Genomic DNA, 16,744 nt, shown 5'->3' on the forward strand with positions numbered 1-16,744 from the left:
GCTGCACACCCCCCCCCCCGCACCACCTGAAGCAAGAAACAGTCACCTCTCTGCAGAAATCGTTTACCCCGTGGGGGAATTTCCTTTCTTGGGCAGTCAGTCACTCTAGTGGTCTAGCCTTGATTCTCTAACTGCCTGTTCCCTCTAGGAAGCCTCTTTTCCAACCCCTCCTAGGTACCGAATCCCTCCACGGTTCTGGGCAGGTGATACTGGGCACGGGTTAACTACAATCAGGCAGCCTATTCCAGGACCTGTCTGTAGCTCTCATGCAAGACCCCATCCACTTCCAAAGCCTCAGTTCTGTCTGGAAAACGGGCCCATGGCCAATACGTTTGACCAGAGGACAGCAATTGGCAAGATGTTATCAGCCCGCCTGGCTGAAGGGCGCCACCTGGAGGCCAAACACAACAGTTCCACTCTCTTGTAGGATAAGTCCAGTTCCAAAAGGGGGCGCAGCATCTCACACAACTAAGGGACCAAGAAGGAAAAAAACCCATCTTTCGGTTTATTGAAGGACAAAAAGGGTGGGAGACAGGGACGATAAAATGCTTTCGCTTCATTTATAAAGAGCGAATTTTCAGGACGCCCGTCCCCAAGAAGAATGGGGCATCCCTCTCCCAACTACAAGCAGCAGCAAAGCCAAGCCAAGGAGGGGAGAGGGAAATTGAAGGGGCCAAGGGACCCCAAACACCACCTCTGACAGGAGCCACAAGCTATCACCCCCCACCCACAATGCATCTACCCCGGGGGACCCATCTGGGCAGGCGGAAGGGGTATGTACACAGTTAGGGGCGGCACTGGCATGGGTAGGGGAGGGAATAATTTATCCACAGCTGCGGTGGGTTGCAAGGGGGTAGGGGCAGTAGCCTGGTAGCAGTGGTGGCTTAGGGGTCCCGTTCTTTCTTGACCTTGATGTCTCCAGCGAGGATGGTGGCAATCTCGCCCTGCATAAAGGCCCAAGGGACAGTGGAGCCCACCAGCGGGCACTTGTCACCACTGGGGCAGTATACCTCCCCAGCAGGGCCCTGCGCTTTGATGAACTCCCGTGAGCAGGGAAAGCAGAACTTGTGTCCGGGCACCGAGGGGCACTGGACGAAGTGAGTGTCTTCCAGCCGCTCCCGGCACAGGGTGCAGCACAGCGGGGCCCCAGGGGTCGCCCCCGTGCCACTACCACCCCCGCTGACAGCTTCAGCTCCAGCTGTGGGGCTGACTTCTGCCTCCCCGTTGCGGGCCACTAGGCGATGCTGCGTGGGTGGCTGGGCGGTAGAGGACGCTGCGGGGCTGGCACCCCCAGCCCGCACAGAGCCTCCACCCCCAGCAGGGTCCTTGGGTGAGTGACCCAGGGCCTCGGCCACATTCTTCAGGGCAGCAATGGGGGAGGGCACACCAGGAGTCTCAGTGGAGTACGGGGCGCCAGGGGCTACCCAGTGTCGCTGCTGCTGCTCTTCAGTGGTCATCTTCCCAGCCGCCTCAGCCTCGGGCTCCGGGGATGCCTTGCGGCGACGTGGTGTGGGTGCCAGGTTCCTGGAAGGGGCCCGAGGGGGTGGGCCACAGAGAGCAGCAGGGGCTGACTCTGGGTACTGCTGGGGCAGGGCCTCAGCAGGGGCAGGCTCTCGGAAGCTGCGGACCCCATCGGTGAGCAGCTCACCCAACTGGCGCCATTCCCCTGAACCGTGGCGGCGTTCATACTCGAGGTACTTGAACCCGGAGGAGGCCAGGGCCTTGCCTGGCTCCCGCAAAGCATCGTGAAACATCTGTCGAGCCACAGCCAGGACCCCAGCATAGACATTGCCAGAACCACAAGGGTATTCGGTGAAAAGCTTCAGCTCGAACTCATAGCCTGGAGGGCGGGCTGCGGCATCGAAGGCAAACACTCGCCCCACCAGCCCGTGGTCCTTCTTGAAGCGCACATTGAAGGGTGCACAGGCGGACAGCGCCAACAGCTGCTCTCGTACAGCCTTGGGACGCCCATGCCACTCCTCTGCCCGGCCCCGCATGGCCTCGTTCAGTTCGGCCAGACAGTCGGCATTCCTCTGCTGCTTCTCCTTCTCAAAATCAGAGCCAAAAAGTGGACGGACAGGACTCAAGCCAGGTGCCAGGGTCAGGCCTCGGCCGCCAAGGCCAGACACTGCAGCTGCCAGCAGCCCAGGGGGCATCAGGCTGGGCATGGAGCCAAGCAATGCCCTTCGAGCCCCTTCAGCCACAACCTCCTCGCGGCCCAGCCCATTGGCCAGGCGGGACCCCAGGGTGTACTCCAGGGCGGGTGACGGAAGGGGGAGGCGGCCGGAAGATGTGGCCCTGTCATAGCGGTCCGGGCCGGAGACGCCGCCGCCACCGCTGCCGCTGGTTCCCGACGGCTGGGTCTGGGCCTGCGGGGGTGGTAACGGGGGTCCCTGTGAGGCCGCCGCCGCCAGATCCTTGGTGGTCGGGTGCTTGAGGGCGGGGGGCCCGGGAGAGCGTCCCTCGGGGAGCACGTGGCTGCGCTTGAGCTGGCGGGCGGCGTCGATGAGTAGCTCGATGCGGTCCGCGCCCTCGAAATTCACGCAGCCGCGGCACACGGCCTCGCTGAAGTCCCACACCATGGCCCACGGCATCTTGGGCAGGTCGCACAGGTAGCACCATTGGCGGCGGGACGCCTGCACCGACGCCATGGCCCCGCGCGCGCGCCGCCGGGCCCCCGCCTCGCCCCCACCGCCGACGTTCGGCCCGCGCCCGCGTTCGACCTGCGGCCCCTGACGGGGCAAGCCACAGTCTGGCCTCTGGTTCGGTCTCCCCGCCGGGCCCAGGCCCGGCCCCCCTTCCCCGCCCCCTGGACCCGGAGCCTTTTTTCTCACTCCCGCCTCCTTCGAGGAGGCCGGCAGGGGCACGTCGACGCCCCTGCCCGATCCGGCCCAAGAGCAGAGGCGCACAGCTCGGGCCCGATGTGCCGCGGGATTCGCCGCCTCGGGCTCCCGCTGCTCCCGCCGCCGAGGCCGCTGCTGCAACGGCCGTCGCTGCCTCCACCTCCTCTTTCTGCCCCAGAGGCCGCTTCGCAGGGAAAGTTACATAACGCGCGGGCAAAGCCTTCTGGGAAATGTAGTCCCGCCGGGGCCGGTTTTTAAAGGGGACAGCAGGCCGTGGGGTGGCTGGGAGTTTGTCGCCTTGTCCCGCGCCACCTCCTTAAATGCTTGTGGAGTGCCCAGAGGAGCTCAGGCCCAAGCGCTCGGGGTGAGGGGTTTATATGAACAATTAGTTATCGCGGACTCAAAAATTGCAACGAAGTGGACAGGCTGCCGAGCATCTGTTTTCTTCTCAATTTACAGTGCGACTTTGGCACAAGGCTTGTCTTTTCTGAGCCTCAGTTCCCTCGCCTATCAAAGGAGGGCCAATAACAGGTTAGGCATGCTGATCCTGGGGCGGTACGAAGAATCCCTGATTGGATGGTTTTGTTGCAGGTAACCGTTGGGGGGGGATATCTACTCAGCACTTTGTTCTTCCTTGAAGTCCCAGATGTCAGTTTCTGGAATCAACCACAGACGGAGAGAACAGAGGACACAGGGCTCCCAAGCCAAGCCTCGATCTCGGTTTCTTCCTCTAGCAAAGGATAGGAGTGCTCTCTTACTCTTTTCACTTCTCCCAGCGCGCTTCGGTCTGCAAAGGGTTACACAATCCGTTCCTCCGCCATCCATTTTACTATAATTCCCAAACTGCTTTGCGGTCGGAGCAAGTGACGCACTTCCGCTAGCCGGAAGGCTGAGAAGGCCTTCCTGATTCTAGCTGTTGCTGCCCCCCCATCCCCAAGTTTCTGGGGCGCTTTCTTTCCCCACTTTGGGCGCAAGAGGTTTGGGTACGCTTACCCTTTTGCTCCCCAATTGAGATTAACAGGAGAGGGTAAATAGATGGCGAGCAAAAGGGGGGGTATAGGAGAGAGCAAGCGTCACACCACCACCTTCCCAACCTTGAGCGTCTGCTACGTGGTGGGCCCAGCCAGGATTTAGGGACCCCCCAGGTTTTCACTTCCGGGAGTCCGAAACAGTACGAGGGACAGGCAATGCGAGTTCTGTAGTTCTAAGCCACAGAAGCCCTACCGTCTGGATCTGGGTCTGAGTTACGCGCTTTTAAGTATTTGAATGACGTGATTTTCATTCATCAGTGGTTTTCAGTGAGAAACAAGCTGCCTGCCTTCCAGTCCCTCCCTCAGTGCAACCACAAGCAGCTGAGATTTCAGCTATAAAATGTGTTTCACAATTCTACTACCACCTTAGTAAACTTTTGCATCATTCTTTGGGATACTGTGGGTGGAGCCCAGGACCTTAGATACATCCCTAGACCCTTTTAAAATTTTGAGACAGCGTCTTGCTAAATTGCCTAGGCTGGCTTCAAACTTTAATCTCCTGCCTCGATTTCCCAAAGTGCTGGTTTTACAGGTATATACCTCATGGGGGAACCTTTCTCCATTTAAAAAATTACGTTTGCATTACTTTAGTAAGTATTATAATCATTGATTTTCTATACTAACTGCGTTTAAATTACTGGGGATGGAGCTCAAGGCCTTTGTACTGAGCTGTAGTCTCATCCAATTTTTCTGTTTGTCTTTTTCCTTTTTATCGGTACCAGGGATCGAACTCACGACTGCCTGCTTGCAAGGCAGGTGCTTATGCCACTGAGCTAAATCCCCAGTCCCCAATTTTTTTGTTTTGATACAAACACAACCTCATGCTTGTTGAGCTGTGCCGCTGTACCGCTGAGCTATATCCCTGGTCCCTCCTCATCCCTTTTTAAGGCATTGTCTCCATATAACACTGAATTGCCCAAGCAGGGTCCAAATTTATGATACTCCTGCCTCAGCCTTCCAGAGTGCTATGATTACAGGTGCATATCATCATGCACAGCAACTTTTAAATGTTGGGTGCAACTTAATAAGGTTTTTAGGGGCTGGGGATTTAGCTCAGTGGCATAAGTGCCTGCCTTGTAATCAGGCAGTTGTGAGTTTGATCCCTGGTACCGATAAAAATGAAAAAGACAAAAAAAAGTTTTTAGCTATAAGCAGTGCCTCTGGGCTTTCTGCATGAAAACTGATGGAACCTGAAATTTCAGCCTTTTCTTTGGAGAATTCTTTATGAAAAAAATTCAATTTTGGCACCCAATTTCTGTTCTGGAGGTTTAAGGGCATGGTGCCAGGATCAGCTTAGCTGTCATGAGGCAGGCAGTTTCATAGCATTTTTTTTTTTTTAAGCATCAGTTTAAACCTGGTGGTGAGGCTGGGGATTTTGCTCAGCAGCATAAGCACCTGCCTTGCAAGCAGGCGATCATGAGTTCAATACCAGGTACCAATTAAAAAACGAACAAACAAACAAAAAAACCCTTGGTGGTGGCACACTCCTGTAACTCCAGCACTTGGGAGGCTGAGGTAGTGAGTGCTGTTGTGAGTTCTACTCTAGCTTGGGCTACATGATGATTTCAACACTAGCCAGAACTATACTACAAGACCCTGTCTCAAAAAAACCACAAAGTTAAAACTTTGGAGCCAAAAAGACCATTCCTGTGCCCTATAAAAATTGCCTTTGTGCCATTATTTAGTAAATACTAGTGGGAATTAAGAATTCTGGCCAGGCCAGGGATATAGCTCAGTGGCACAAGCACCTGCCTGCCAAGTACAAGGTCCCCCAGTTTGATTCATGATACGAAAAAGAGCAAAAAAAAAAAAAAAAAAAAAGAATTCTGATCAGATTCACATGGACAGACTGATTCAACCTGTGATAGCTGGGGCCTCTGGCACCTACCTGAACTACTCAGGGAAGGCAATGGAGACCCCTAGTCTTTTTCCCTTGGGTCCCTTTAGGCTGAACACAAATATGCATAGAAACAAACTGCCTGGTGCCTGCCATAGACAAATGCCATGCGGTTGGGGGTGTACCTCAGTGGTGGACACCATGTCAATATGCATCAAACCCTGGGCTTGTTCCTAGTACAGAAGGGGTATGCTGACCAGGTATGGTGGCCCATATAATCCCAGCACTGGGGAGGCTGGAACAGGAGGATTGAGTTCAAGGCCAGCCTGAGACACATAGGAACATTGTCTCAAAAAAACAAAACAAGAAAAACTGGTCAGTGTGGTGCATGCTTCTAATTCCAGCATCTGGGAAGGCTGAGGCAGGTGGACTCCAGCAGGGGCACTTTAGTGAAACTCAAAGCTCAAGATTGAAAATAATAAAGGATAATGAAGGGAAGCTGGGGATAGAGCTTAGTGGCACACTGCCTGCCTAGAAAATGCAAGGTCCCAAGTTCAATTTCTGGTATTAATATATATATATATTGCTAGAGATGTGCATCACCAAAACAAGTACCATAAATGAAGGTATTTGTTGGGGGTTTTTTGGTACCAGAAACCAAACTCAAGACCTTGTGCTTCTCAGGCAGGCCCTGTGCCACTGAGCTATATCCCCAGACTGAAAGTATGTTATTAAGCTGAGTATTATTCTACATCCTGAATCTGTTGGTGCTGGCAGTGCTGGGGACACAGCAATGATTAGCAGAAGTTCAGGCCTTGCCCTGATGACCCTTGGCCAGGTGATGGAGGCAGGTAAGCCAAGCTTAAACTTAACTGCTGTGCACAGGAGGGGAGCACAGGGGAACCAGTTCCTGCCTTCCTGAGACTGGGAGGAAAAGAACCACACTGCACTGACACAAGATGGGAAGAGGCTGGCCCATCTCAGCCTGGGAGATGGAATCTATGACATTCTCCTGGATGAGGTGACATTTAGGCTGGACCTGAAGGACTAGGAGGAGTTAAGACTTCACTGACAAACAGCAGCTGGGGGAAGCGGCAGCTTAGAAAAATCAACCACCAGTTCCCCCAACTTCAGGGGGGTGGTGCAGCTAGAGGTGATGGGCTCCAAGGCCTGTCTCAGAGCCCCGAGTGATTGTATGAAAAATAAGTTTATTGGTATCTTGTCACCACTGAGGAGAAAGGAGCCAGCTGAGCTCAGGGGGTCAGAGATGGCTATGGAAGGCAGAGGGCCCAACCCATCCCCCCCCCCGCAGGCAAAACTCTGCCCTTCTTAGGGTACAGACAGCTGTATCCCCTTTGTCATCCACACTCTGATTTGTCTAGCAACTCCCAACCCCTCCGGAGTCTGGGTGAGGGAGATGGGGAAGTCCCCGCGGGTCAATTCTCTTCAAGTCAAGAACAGGAATTGTTAGGGGTGGGGGATGTGCAGACCCCAGAGATCCCTGCCCCACCCCACAAAGGGCGATATAATAAGCTAAAATTGATGGCTTAAAAGTCAGGGTTAAGGGAGGCAGCCAGGCAGACAGCGCTGTACCAGAGAAAGGGGCTGGGGAGCCCATCAAGAGCCACCCCAGAGAATCAGGCACTAACTAGCACAGGGAGTGGGCGCTCACTCCCTGGAGCAGGGGGCCAGGGATCAGCTGGGGAGCCGAGGAGCATCGCCTGCCCTCAGACTGCGCCAAGCGGGGAGTGGGGGCGCAGGCAGAAGAAAGATTTCACGGAGATTTCCATCGGCCCCGCCTCTTCCGCGTGGGAAAACCTTTCCTCCTCTTGTGTGGGGGTGAGTCGTGTAGAGGGACTGGGGCTGGGGGTGGCCGGGGCGGCCCCTCCTCACTCCGAGGAGCGATGATCACCCCCCTGGAGGCCACCACAGCCCCATCCACGACAGCAGCCACCACGGAGACCGGTTCTGGGGAGACCTCCATCTTGGGTACAGGTGGAGGCGGCACTGGCCTGGGAGGTGGGGGCAGAGGTGGGGGCAGAGGCGGGGGCAGCGGGTCGACTGGGGTTCCAGGCAGCAGGGGTAGCAGGGCGCTGAGGGCCTCGCTCAGTTTGGCCAATCCCTGCCGAAGGGTGCCGGCCAGCTCCCGGATGGCGTTGGCAGTCTCCTGCTGGGCTCGCAGGAAGTCCAGGGAGGGGTCTGGGGCCGAAGGCGTGGGAGGAGGCCGAGGAGCAGGTGGGGGGCTGGGGGACGCGGGTGCCACCGGTGTCAGCGGCTGGGGTGGAGGTGCAGGGGCTGAGGGCGGTGGAGACAAGGCCAGGCGGGGCAGTTGGACAGTCTGCACGGCTGGAGGGGGCGGGGACTCACGCTCCTTGGATGGTGGGCAGCCCCCTTCCTGGGGATTGCAGGAGGGCCGGGCCCAAGGCTCCGGGCTGCTGGAGCCCCCCTTGCTGTGGGCCGGTGTATCTGCCAGAGAGAAAGAAACATACACGATGAAGGTACTTGGGGTGATGGAAAAATAAGGTGAGTGTTTACATTTTTAAAGTGTATTACAGTGAAAGGTGCATTGCCATGAATCCCCCTCAAAACACCTGCTCTGTCTTCAAACCCACATGGCCCATCACTTGTCACTTTCTGAAGCATTTCCCGAAGTCCTCCTCTGCGTCTTTAGTTGTACCTTCACGGCTGCCCCAATGTCCTAAATTGATTCAATGTATTTACCTTTCAGAAGGTCATTGTGACTTCAGGGAAAATCTAGAAGCCACACAATTTCATGTTAGACGGAGGAGGGCCCATGTTAGGAATCTGCTTGTGGTACCTGCATCTACTTTTTTCCCACTCCCTGTATTTTTGATCACATTTCATAAAGCGTCCAGAAAAAAGGACTGGCAGAACGGCTTCAGAAAGTGGCAAAAACAATGGGGTGTCTTTGAAGAGAGGAGGGGTGACCATGGGGGTGATTAACTGTACTGAGTCTTTTATTGTAACAAAATTTTAAAAATGTAAACATTCATATTTTGATCACCCACTCCACGCACAACTGGTAATGCTATCTTGATTTCTCCTTTCCTCTTCAACCATCCCTTTCCTGGCTCCAACGTGGTCTTTTTTTTTGGCGGGGCGGGGGGGGGGGTGTCCCTGGGGTCCCGGGGGTCCCGGGGATCAAACTCACAACCTAGAGCTTGCCAGGCAGCTGCTTATGCTGCTGAGCTAAATCCCTGGCCCTTCAACATGATCTTTTTTTTTTTTTCCACTATTATTTTTCGTTTTTCTTTTCTCCTTTTTTTTTTTGAGACAGGGTCTTACTATATAGTTTAGGACGGACCTAAACTCATTACCGAGCCCTGGCTGGCCTCTCATTTTCAGCGATCCTCCCTTCTCAGCTTCCCAAGTGGTAGGATTACAGGCATGCGCCACCAGGCTTGGCTTCCCAAATGTTCCCTCTCAAACTTAAGCCAGCTCATGCAGTGGGGCAGAATCCAGTGACAGTCAGTGTACCCTAAGGAGACACTCAATACAGGTAACCTGGCTGGCCCTGTGCCAGCTGTTATAGAAAGAGTCCCAGAAATCCTCTGAGCAGCAGGCAGCCCCCACCACACTCAAGCAGCTCTGAACTCCTTAGATATTCACCCCCAGTCCTTTCAGGCTACCCTGCTGGACCCTGGGGAGATGAGGGGCTGGGAGCGAAGTAAGGTGGTAAGAATCCTGGGGATGAGGCTGGGGATTTAGCTCAGCAGCATAAGCGCCTGCCTTACAAGCAGGCAGGCAGTTGTGAGTTCGATCCCCAGTACTGATGAAAAGGAAAAAGACCAAAAAAAAAAAAAAAAGAATCCTGGGGATACTATTGGTGGCTCTCTCCAACCAGGACGGCAGGATTTCCCACTTGAACCCCCAGCTGCTGGGTTTCCCTGGCCTCCACACCTGGGATCTCATTTCTACACATGGCCTGGAACTGTTTGCAACCAGGGCCCCTGCGTTGCTGGGCAGCCTGAAACTCTGGCCTGAGCTCCCCACTCGGCTCTCCAGTGTCTCCAGCTGCGACCTGGGCTTGGCTACTGGATGTTTAGCGAGGCCTCTGACTCACTGGCTCTGAGCCCAGCTGCTGCTGTTCCCCTAGCTTTGTTTCCTCAGCCAGTGGCAGCACCCCCTCTTCTAGCTGCTGAAATACCTGGCTTGTCTTTTTCTCCAGACACCATCCACATGCAGTCACCATGGGACTGGCCTTCAAATAAAACCCAACCCTTGACCTCTTCTCTCAATCCCACATTCCCCACCTGAGTGACTGCGTTTGGTCTCTCTACTGTGTTCCCTGTCCTCACCCCACCAGAAACAGTCTTGTCCTATGCTAGAAGGCCAGAGGGGCCACCTGAGATACAGGCAGGGTCTAAGACAGAAGCCCGACACAAAGGACCACAGACTGCATGACTCCACTCCTATGAAATGTCCAGAACAGGGGGCTCTATACAAAAAGTGAACTGGTGGCTCTCTCGGTGAAGGGGCTCTTTTTGAAAGGAAAAGGTTGCACTACTCTCAGTACACTAAAAACCACTGAATTGTACACCTTTTGTGTGTTTTTTTTTTTCCCTTTGGGACAAGGGCCTTGGCCTTGAACACTTGGCAATCCTCCTGCCTCAGCTTCCCAAGTGCTGGGATCACAGGTGTGCACCACCATACTCAGCTTGTACATCTTATTTTTCAAAAGAATTTCTAGATTTGGGGCCGGAGATTTAGCTCAGCGGCATAAGCTCAAGGTAGTAAGTTTGATCCCCCATACCAAAAAAATAAATTTAAAAAAAATTTTAAAAATGGTCTTTAGATTTAAATTTTTTTTTTTTTTTTTATAGCAGTGGGGATGTAACCCAGGGCCTCACTCATGCTAGGCAAGCGCTCTGCTACACAGCTAGAGCTCCAGTCCTGAATTGTATGGTATAGAAATTTTATCTCCATAAAGTGGTTTTTAAAATTCAAGCCAAGAGGCTGGGGATTCAGCTCAGCAGTAGAAGCGCTTTGCTGGCATGTGCGAGGTCATGAATTTGATCCTTAATACAAAAGAAAAAAAAAAAATCAAGTGAAATACAAACCATTTGCTGTCTTTTTTTCTGTTTAAACCGCCTGTCCCTTTCAAGGTAAAAGCAGTCCTGAAGCCCCCAAAGCACTAACTACACTATCTGCTTCCATTGCCTCCCTGACCTCAACTCCCTTCCTCCCGCCCCCTCTCCCTCCCTGGCTCCAGTCACACACTGGCCTCTTTGCTGGTCAGTATACTTGGCATGCTCTGACTTCAGGGCCTTTACACATGCTGATCCCTGGCCTGGAAAGGGCCTGACACCTGTCTAGCTTCCTCCCTTACCTCCTTCAAGCCTTCAGGCTGAACTGACATGATGCCTCTTCTTGCCTCATTGGGAAGCCCTTGACAGCTGCCTAAAGGAGCTGCCACCCACTTCCTTTTCTCTTCCCTATTCCTACCTGATTTCACTTACAGCTCTCATCTCTCTCTGGCATAGAAATGATCAATTTTTCTGTCCATTCCTTCTGATGTCAGTTCCATCAGGCAGAGCTTTCTTGTTTACTCTGAGCTTAGAATCACATCCATCTTTTTTTCTTTTTCTTCCCAGTACTGGGAATCCAACCCAAGAGTGCTGTATCACTGAGCTACATATCCAGCCCCTGAAAAAATGTTTAAGCCAGAGTCTCACTAACTGGCTAAATTACCCAAATGGGCTGCAGCTTGCAATCCTCCTGTCTTACTTGGACTTTTAAGAGTGCTGGGACTATAGGTCAGTGCTTATACTTTTTTTCTTTTTTTCGCACAGTGATCCTCCTGCCTCAGCCTCTCCAGTGCAGGCATTACACCATGCCAGGTGTACTTAAAAGAACTGTGGCTTGCAGACTTGGCACTGACTGGGCCACTCAGGGCTGCTCTGCAGCTCCATGGCCCCTTCCCACAGTCACAGGGCCTCGGCTCTTGTCCCCACTGCTGCCTTCTTCCCTTCCTGTCTGCCTTAAGGCCACACACACGCTGCTCCTCTCACCTTGCACCGCCCCTTGGCCAGCTCAGATGTCCCTTCCCCAGAGAAGCCTGGCCCCCTATCCTTGCCCAATCAGATCCTCCTGGTCTCCCCCTCTTCCCTTGAATGCTAAGTGCCAGATGACCGCAGGGCTTTTGCTGGACAGTTAACTGCACGCTTTCCTTACGGAGTCCACCCAGTCATGGGAGGGCCACTAAGAAAGCCAACGTCATATTTACTGGTAACTTTGGGGCCTCGGTTTCCCTGTATATAAGTGAATATATATGTAAACAAAAGACTGAGTGGCCAATAACAGAACATCTTCCCCAGGGGTACCATAGGTATTCACTTGTCACTACAGTCTCCTTCTCACTTGAAAATATTATATCAAGGATAAATGGGCCTTAGCTCTCTTTCCAGGGTCAACAAACATGGATCAGGCTGCTGTAGGCAATGCTAAGCCCTGTTCTTGTCCTTCAATCAGAGCAGTATCTCTAAGTTTTACAGTGTGTTAGGAATGTCCTCTGTGTTCCTGCCCCAGGGCCTTTGCATGTACTTTTTCCACTAGCTGGAGTGCTCATCTCCCGAACAATCACTAGGCTCAATCTCTGTATTCAGGTCTCTGCTTGATTTCATGTCCTTAGAGAAGTTCTTCCTGACTATATGTCTATATGGCTCCCTTCCATTATACACTGTCCTCTTAATATACTTTACTTCTTTTCCAAATTCTTACCATCTTCTGCTATATCATTTGTTGGGGGGGGGGGGTCCTGCTGTTTGTAGTCTGTCTTCCCCAATTATAGTGTCTGCTTCATTAAGAAAAGGGATTTGTCTTTTTCTCCATAGTATTCCCAGTACCTTCTATGGCCTCTTGCCTTAGAAATTTTTTTTTTCTCTTTTTTTGAAAATGGTTTGTAGCCTGTATTTATGGAGCAAATGAATCAAGGAGTTGCATAATTTCTAAGAAAATGTTTGTCATTTTCACTCTGGTGCAATGGGGCCATTTCTCAGGTAGGAACACCAAGGGTTAGCCAGGCACAGTAGGCCATGTCTATGATCCCAGCACTCTGATAGACTGAGGCAATAGGACTGTAAGCTGGAGCCCAGCCTGCACAACTTAATGACTTAGCCCATCTCAAAATAAAAACAATAAAAAAGGACTGGTGGGGGCTGGGGATTTAGCTCAGCGGCATAAGTGCCTGCCTTGCAAGCAGGCAGTCGTGAGTTCGATCCCTGGTACCAATAAAAACGAAAAAGACCAAAAAAAAAACAAGGACTGGAGATGTAGCTCAGTGTGAAAATCCAGGGTTCAATCCCCAGTACTGTAAACAAAAACAAAAAACAAAACCAAAAACCAATGAAGTTGGACCAAAATTTAGAATGAGGATCCCCAATGATTGTGTCTCCTGAAGTCCCAAGTCCTGATCTTAATTTAAGAACCCTGCTTAATCTAATTCTGACAAGCCCCACTAGCTGTCAGTGTTAACTGTTATTTCTGGGCAACTTAGCCCAGTGGTTAAGGATATGGACTGCAAATTAAGACACACATCTGTGTTTGCATCTCTACTGCTGTGTGACCTTGACTGGGCAAATGAGCCCCTCAAATCTTGAACTGCCTGTGGTCTGGTCATCTCTAAACCCCTCCCTTTTTGGAGACTTAAATGGCTTCCCATGCCATTCAGAATATCCAAATTCTTCACTTTAACCTCAAGGCTCAGCAAAGGCCTTTGCTAATCTCTGACCCCATCTCAATCTTTCTTCAATCTTTCACTTTTCCCCAAACTTGCCAAGCTGTCTTCCCGCCGTGCTGCACATGCTGTCTCCAATCTCAGCTCTTTTTCACTCTTATTCTTTGTGCCTCAGCACTGTCGGCCCTCCTCCAGAAAGCTCTCCTCCAGCTCTGGGGTCTCACAGCCTCTGGGCTCCCCCGCTCCAGGCCTGCCACTCTGAGTCATCACTGTCTCCCCACTGTCACCAATGTGATCTCGACACCACCCACCACAGGGCAGGTACCTGGGGAACAGCAGTAGAAAACATGATAATTCAGAGTCAAGGCTAAGCAAAAAGTCAGTCTCAGGAGCCCGCTCTCCACAGCGCCTCTACCGGAGATGTGACCTTGAGACAGTTATCAGACCTCTGCAAATCTCTGGTTTATAAAATGGTGAAATTATTAGTAACTTCCACCTCCTAACCTTGACATTGGTATCAAGAGTTAACCATGAGAGTTCTGGAAATGCTGTGACAAGCGATTGGCCCATATGAACTCACTTAAGTCTTCACAGCGAGCCTTGGAGGTGTAGAATATTTTTATCTTCTCTTTACAGATGCAGAAAACGATGCACAGTAACTTCCTGGGATGCCACAGCTGAGTGGCAAAATTGTGATTGGCATCCAGGCATTTTGGCTCCAGCCCTACTACCCTACTCTGCACTTAATCAGATCCGCCTGCACAGGGATCCCAAGCGTGGCTCTGAGCCAGGACTCCTAGGTCTGATTCCACTTTTGACTCGGACAGTCACTAGCTAGGGAACCTGAGGTAGGTTCGTTTCCTAAGCTTAGTTCTCCCTACTGTAAAATGGTAACCCACCTCTCAAGATTTTAGTGAGGCTTTGATTGGCCACTTAAAGGATTTGGACCAGCTCCAGACACAGTGGACTTTGTGCTTGCATTTGCTAAGGTGATGGTGAAGTAACTCACCTGCCCGTCGGTCCTCCCTGCGGTCCTCAGACAACACACAGCGCTGGGCACTGGCGCTTGGGGTGGGAGGCTGAGAGGAGGCGGCTGCAGGTGACTCCTCCACCCCAGCACCAGGCCCTGGCCCCGCCACACTGGGCCCCAGGATGGCGAAAATGGTCTCCTCCTCCGCGGAGAATGCGTCCTCGGCGGCGGGGCCAGCACCCTGCGTGGAGTGCGGCACGCGGGCCAGCTTTTCCTTGGTGCGGCGCTTGAAGTCGTTCCAGCGCTTCTGCACCTCCTGGCCCGTGCGTTTCCAGCTGGTGATGCCATTGATCTTGGCGGCTATGCCATCCCATACGCGCCGCCGCTCGGCTACGCTCACCCGACGGCTCTGCGCGCCGTAGAGCTGTGGGTAGTGGGCGCGCACCTCCCGGATCAGGATCTGGTTCTCCTCGAACGAGAAGCGCGGCTTGCGCAGCCGGGTGGTCTCCTCCGCTTCGCCCGCCGCCGCCGAGGCCATGGCGCCCCCCGACGCCGCCGTCCGGCCGCCTGCCGCATGGGGGGCGCCGGCGCTGCAGGCAAAGGGCGTACAGCGCTGGCGGGGGCCCGCTGTTCCCCAGCCGCCGCGACATAGTCTCTTACGACCCTGGGGCAGCGGGGAGGCAGAAGTGCCTACCAACCGCGGGCGCGGGCCGAGCGCTCAGCGCGGGGTCCTCTGGGCGCAAAAGACCTTGCTGAGGAGTTGATGGGGATTGGGGGAGGGTGTGGAGGGAAAGTGGAGGGAGAGGAGGTGTCTGCTGAAGTAGAGGAGAATGGGGGCACAGAAGATGAGAGGGAAAGAGAATGGGGCGTCCTAGGGGTCGAAGCATGGGGGGTAAGGAGATGCTGAAGGAGGCGATGCAGCAAAGCAAGAAGGGGCATCTGAAGCGAAGGGACGCTCTGGGGGTTCCCAGGGCAATAGGGCGCAAGACCTGTATAAAGCAGGGACCCGAGGACGTCAAGGAACAGCCATGAGACGGGGACTTCAGGTGCAGGGATACAGCTGGGACTATAAAACATCAGGGATGGGGGTCTGCGGGATTATGGGGCGCTAGGATTGCCAAATATTAAGGAGGGTGCTGGAGATAACGGGGATCCGAGATCAGACGAGGACAACGGAGGCTATCTGGCATTCCAGAAAGCGTGAGGGTTACGGAGGGTGGGAACCGAGTCGGGCCGCAGGTCACTCACCGGCGCCGCCGCAGCCCCAGCCAGCCGGTGGGTCAGGGCTCGGGCTTCTGCGGCCTCTTCCCTCCGCCCTCCCTCTTCTCTCTGGGCCCCGCCCCCGGCCGCTCCTTGCCAAGGCGCAGGCGCGCCTACGGCCAGTTGGTCTGGAAGCCATTACAGCCCGGATTTCATTCCCACCCTTCAACGCGGCGCAAGCGCAGAATTGCCCTCCGCCAGGCTTCGCGGTAGGCTGCAGCTGCGCAGCCGCAAATTTAGCGCTGCACTGGACCCCTGGCTTCCTAGTGCTACAACCACGCACGCGTAAACGTTTGTCGCACGCATGCGTATCCATCCTGGCTCCCCGGTGGCTGGGGTATCCAGACGAGGTTCTGGCTCGCGCCATAGCAATACGTAGAGTAGGAAAGGTAAGAAAGCTAGCGGTGTCTCTGCCTTCGGGCAGTCTTCCAGCCCATTTTGCCCTCCTAAGTATGCCAGAGTTTTTGTTTTTTGGAAAAGGCAGCAGGAGTGTGTGAGGGGAAAAAAAAAAAAAAAAAAAAAAAAAACCGCTTCGTTTCCATGACAACTGGGTGGGTGAGGCGGAGGTGCGTTAGGAAACCTCTGCCGCCTTCCGTTCCCGCGCCAGTGCTGCGGCGCTAGGGAACTAATACCTCCTACAGGTTGAGGCGGGGCACCCTAGGGATATTCCGCTTCAGGCAGATGCGGTAACCGAGGCAACCCAGCAATCTTGCGGCGCAGTTCTGGGTCTACGCCTTTAGGTCGTCGTGGTGGCTCCCGCGGGGAGATCTGAGGAATTCCTTGATGGATAGGCGGAGCGATCCTGACCTGGGCCCACTTTAAGCATAAACATGTAATGTAGAACACACTGATGTAGGGGAATTAAACTGCCGACCTACTACTATGTCTGGTAGGAGCTCATGTTCGCTAAAATCGAAGAATGAATTTTAGGAACAACAAAGATTAAGAGTAGAATATATTTATTGAGAGAAAGAAAGCTGAGAAAAAGGGTCCTGAGTGGGTTGCCAAGGACTCTGTCTTTTCTAGGGACTTTTATAGAGTAAAACCATGGGTTCAAAGTGGGACATAACTATGGTTAGCCAATAAGATCAATAGATCGGGTAAAAT

The 16,744-nt window shown here is 53.4% G+C and overlaps 2 protein-coding genes across 3 annotated transcripts; both read right to left on the reverse strand.

The window, feature by feature from the left end:
- Positions 1 to 484: 484 nt before the first annotated feature.
- Irf2bp1 (interferon regulatory factor 2 binding protein 1) lies at positions 485 to 3,051 on the reverse strand. The gene has a single exon (XM_003464682.5). The coding sequence runs from the start codon at positions 2,649 to 2,651 to the stop codon at positions 885 to 887; it is 1,767 nt and encodes a 588-aa protein (XP_003464730.3). The 5' UTR covers positions 2,652 to 3,051; the 3' UTR covers positions 485 to 884.
- A 3,848-nt stretch (positions 3,052 to 6,899) lies between these two features.
- Positions 6,900 to 15,753, reverse strand: Mypop (Myb related transcription factor, partner of profilin). Of its 2 annotated transcripts, XM_063252921.1 has the most exons (3): positions 15,626 to 15,753; positions 14,417 to 14,967; positions 6,900 to 8,177 (listed from the first exon to the last, which is right to left on the reverse strand). In XM_063252921.1, exons 2-3 carry the CDS (start codon positions 14,913 to 14,915, stop codon positions 7,486 to 7,488), a joined length of 1,191 nt encoding a protein of 396 aa, XP_063108991.1. In that variant the 5' UTR covers positions 14,916 to 14,967; positions 15,626 to 15,753; the 3' UTR covers positions 6,900 to 7,485. The 2 variants fall into 2 exon arrangements, with proteins under 2 accessions (XP_063108991.1, XP_003464640.2); XM_003464592.5 differs by having other exon boundaries at positions 14,417 to 15,699.
- Between the last annotated feature and the right edge of the window lie 991 nt (positions 15,754 to 16,744).

The sequence above is a fragment of the Cavia porcellus genome, unplaced genomic scaffold (genome assembly GCF_034190915.1).
Source record: "Cavia porcellus strain 051 isolate PalLab524CR breed Dunkin Hartley unplaced genomic scaffold, mCavPor4.1 scaffold_7, whole genome shotgun sequence".
NCBI classification, from domain to species: Eukaryota; Metazoa; Chordata; class Mammalia; order Rodentia; family Caviidae; genus Cavia; species Cavia porcellus.

Coding starts and splice junctions, on each gene's coding strand:
- Irf2bp1 (XM_003464682.5), bottom strand. CDS start 2,651: ATGGCGTCGGTGCAGGCGTCCCGCCGCCAATGGTGCTACCTGTGCGAC.
- Mypop (XM_063252921.1), bottom strand. CDS start 14,915: ATGGCCTCGGCGGCGGCGGGCGAAGCGGAGGAGACCACCCGGCTGCGC. Junction 8,178..14,416: donor CAGGGAGGACCGACGGGCAG/GTGAGTTACTTC, acceptor TCTCTCTGGCAG/ATACACCGGCCCACAGCAAG.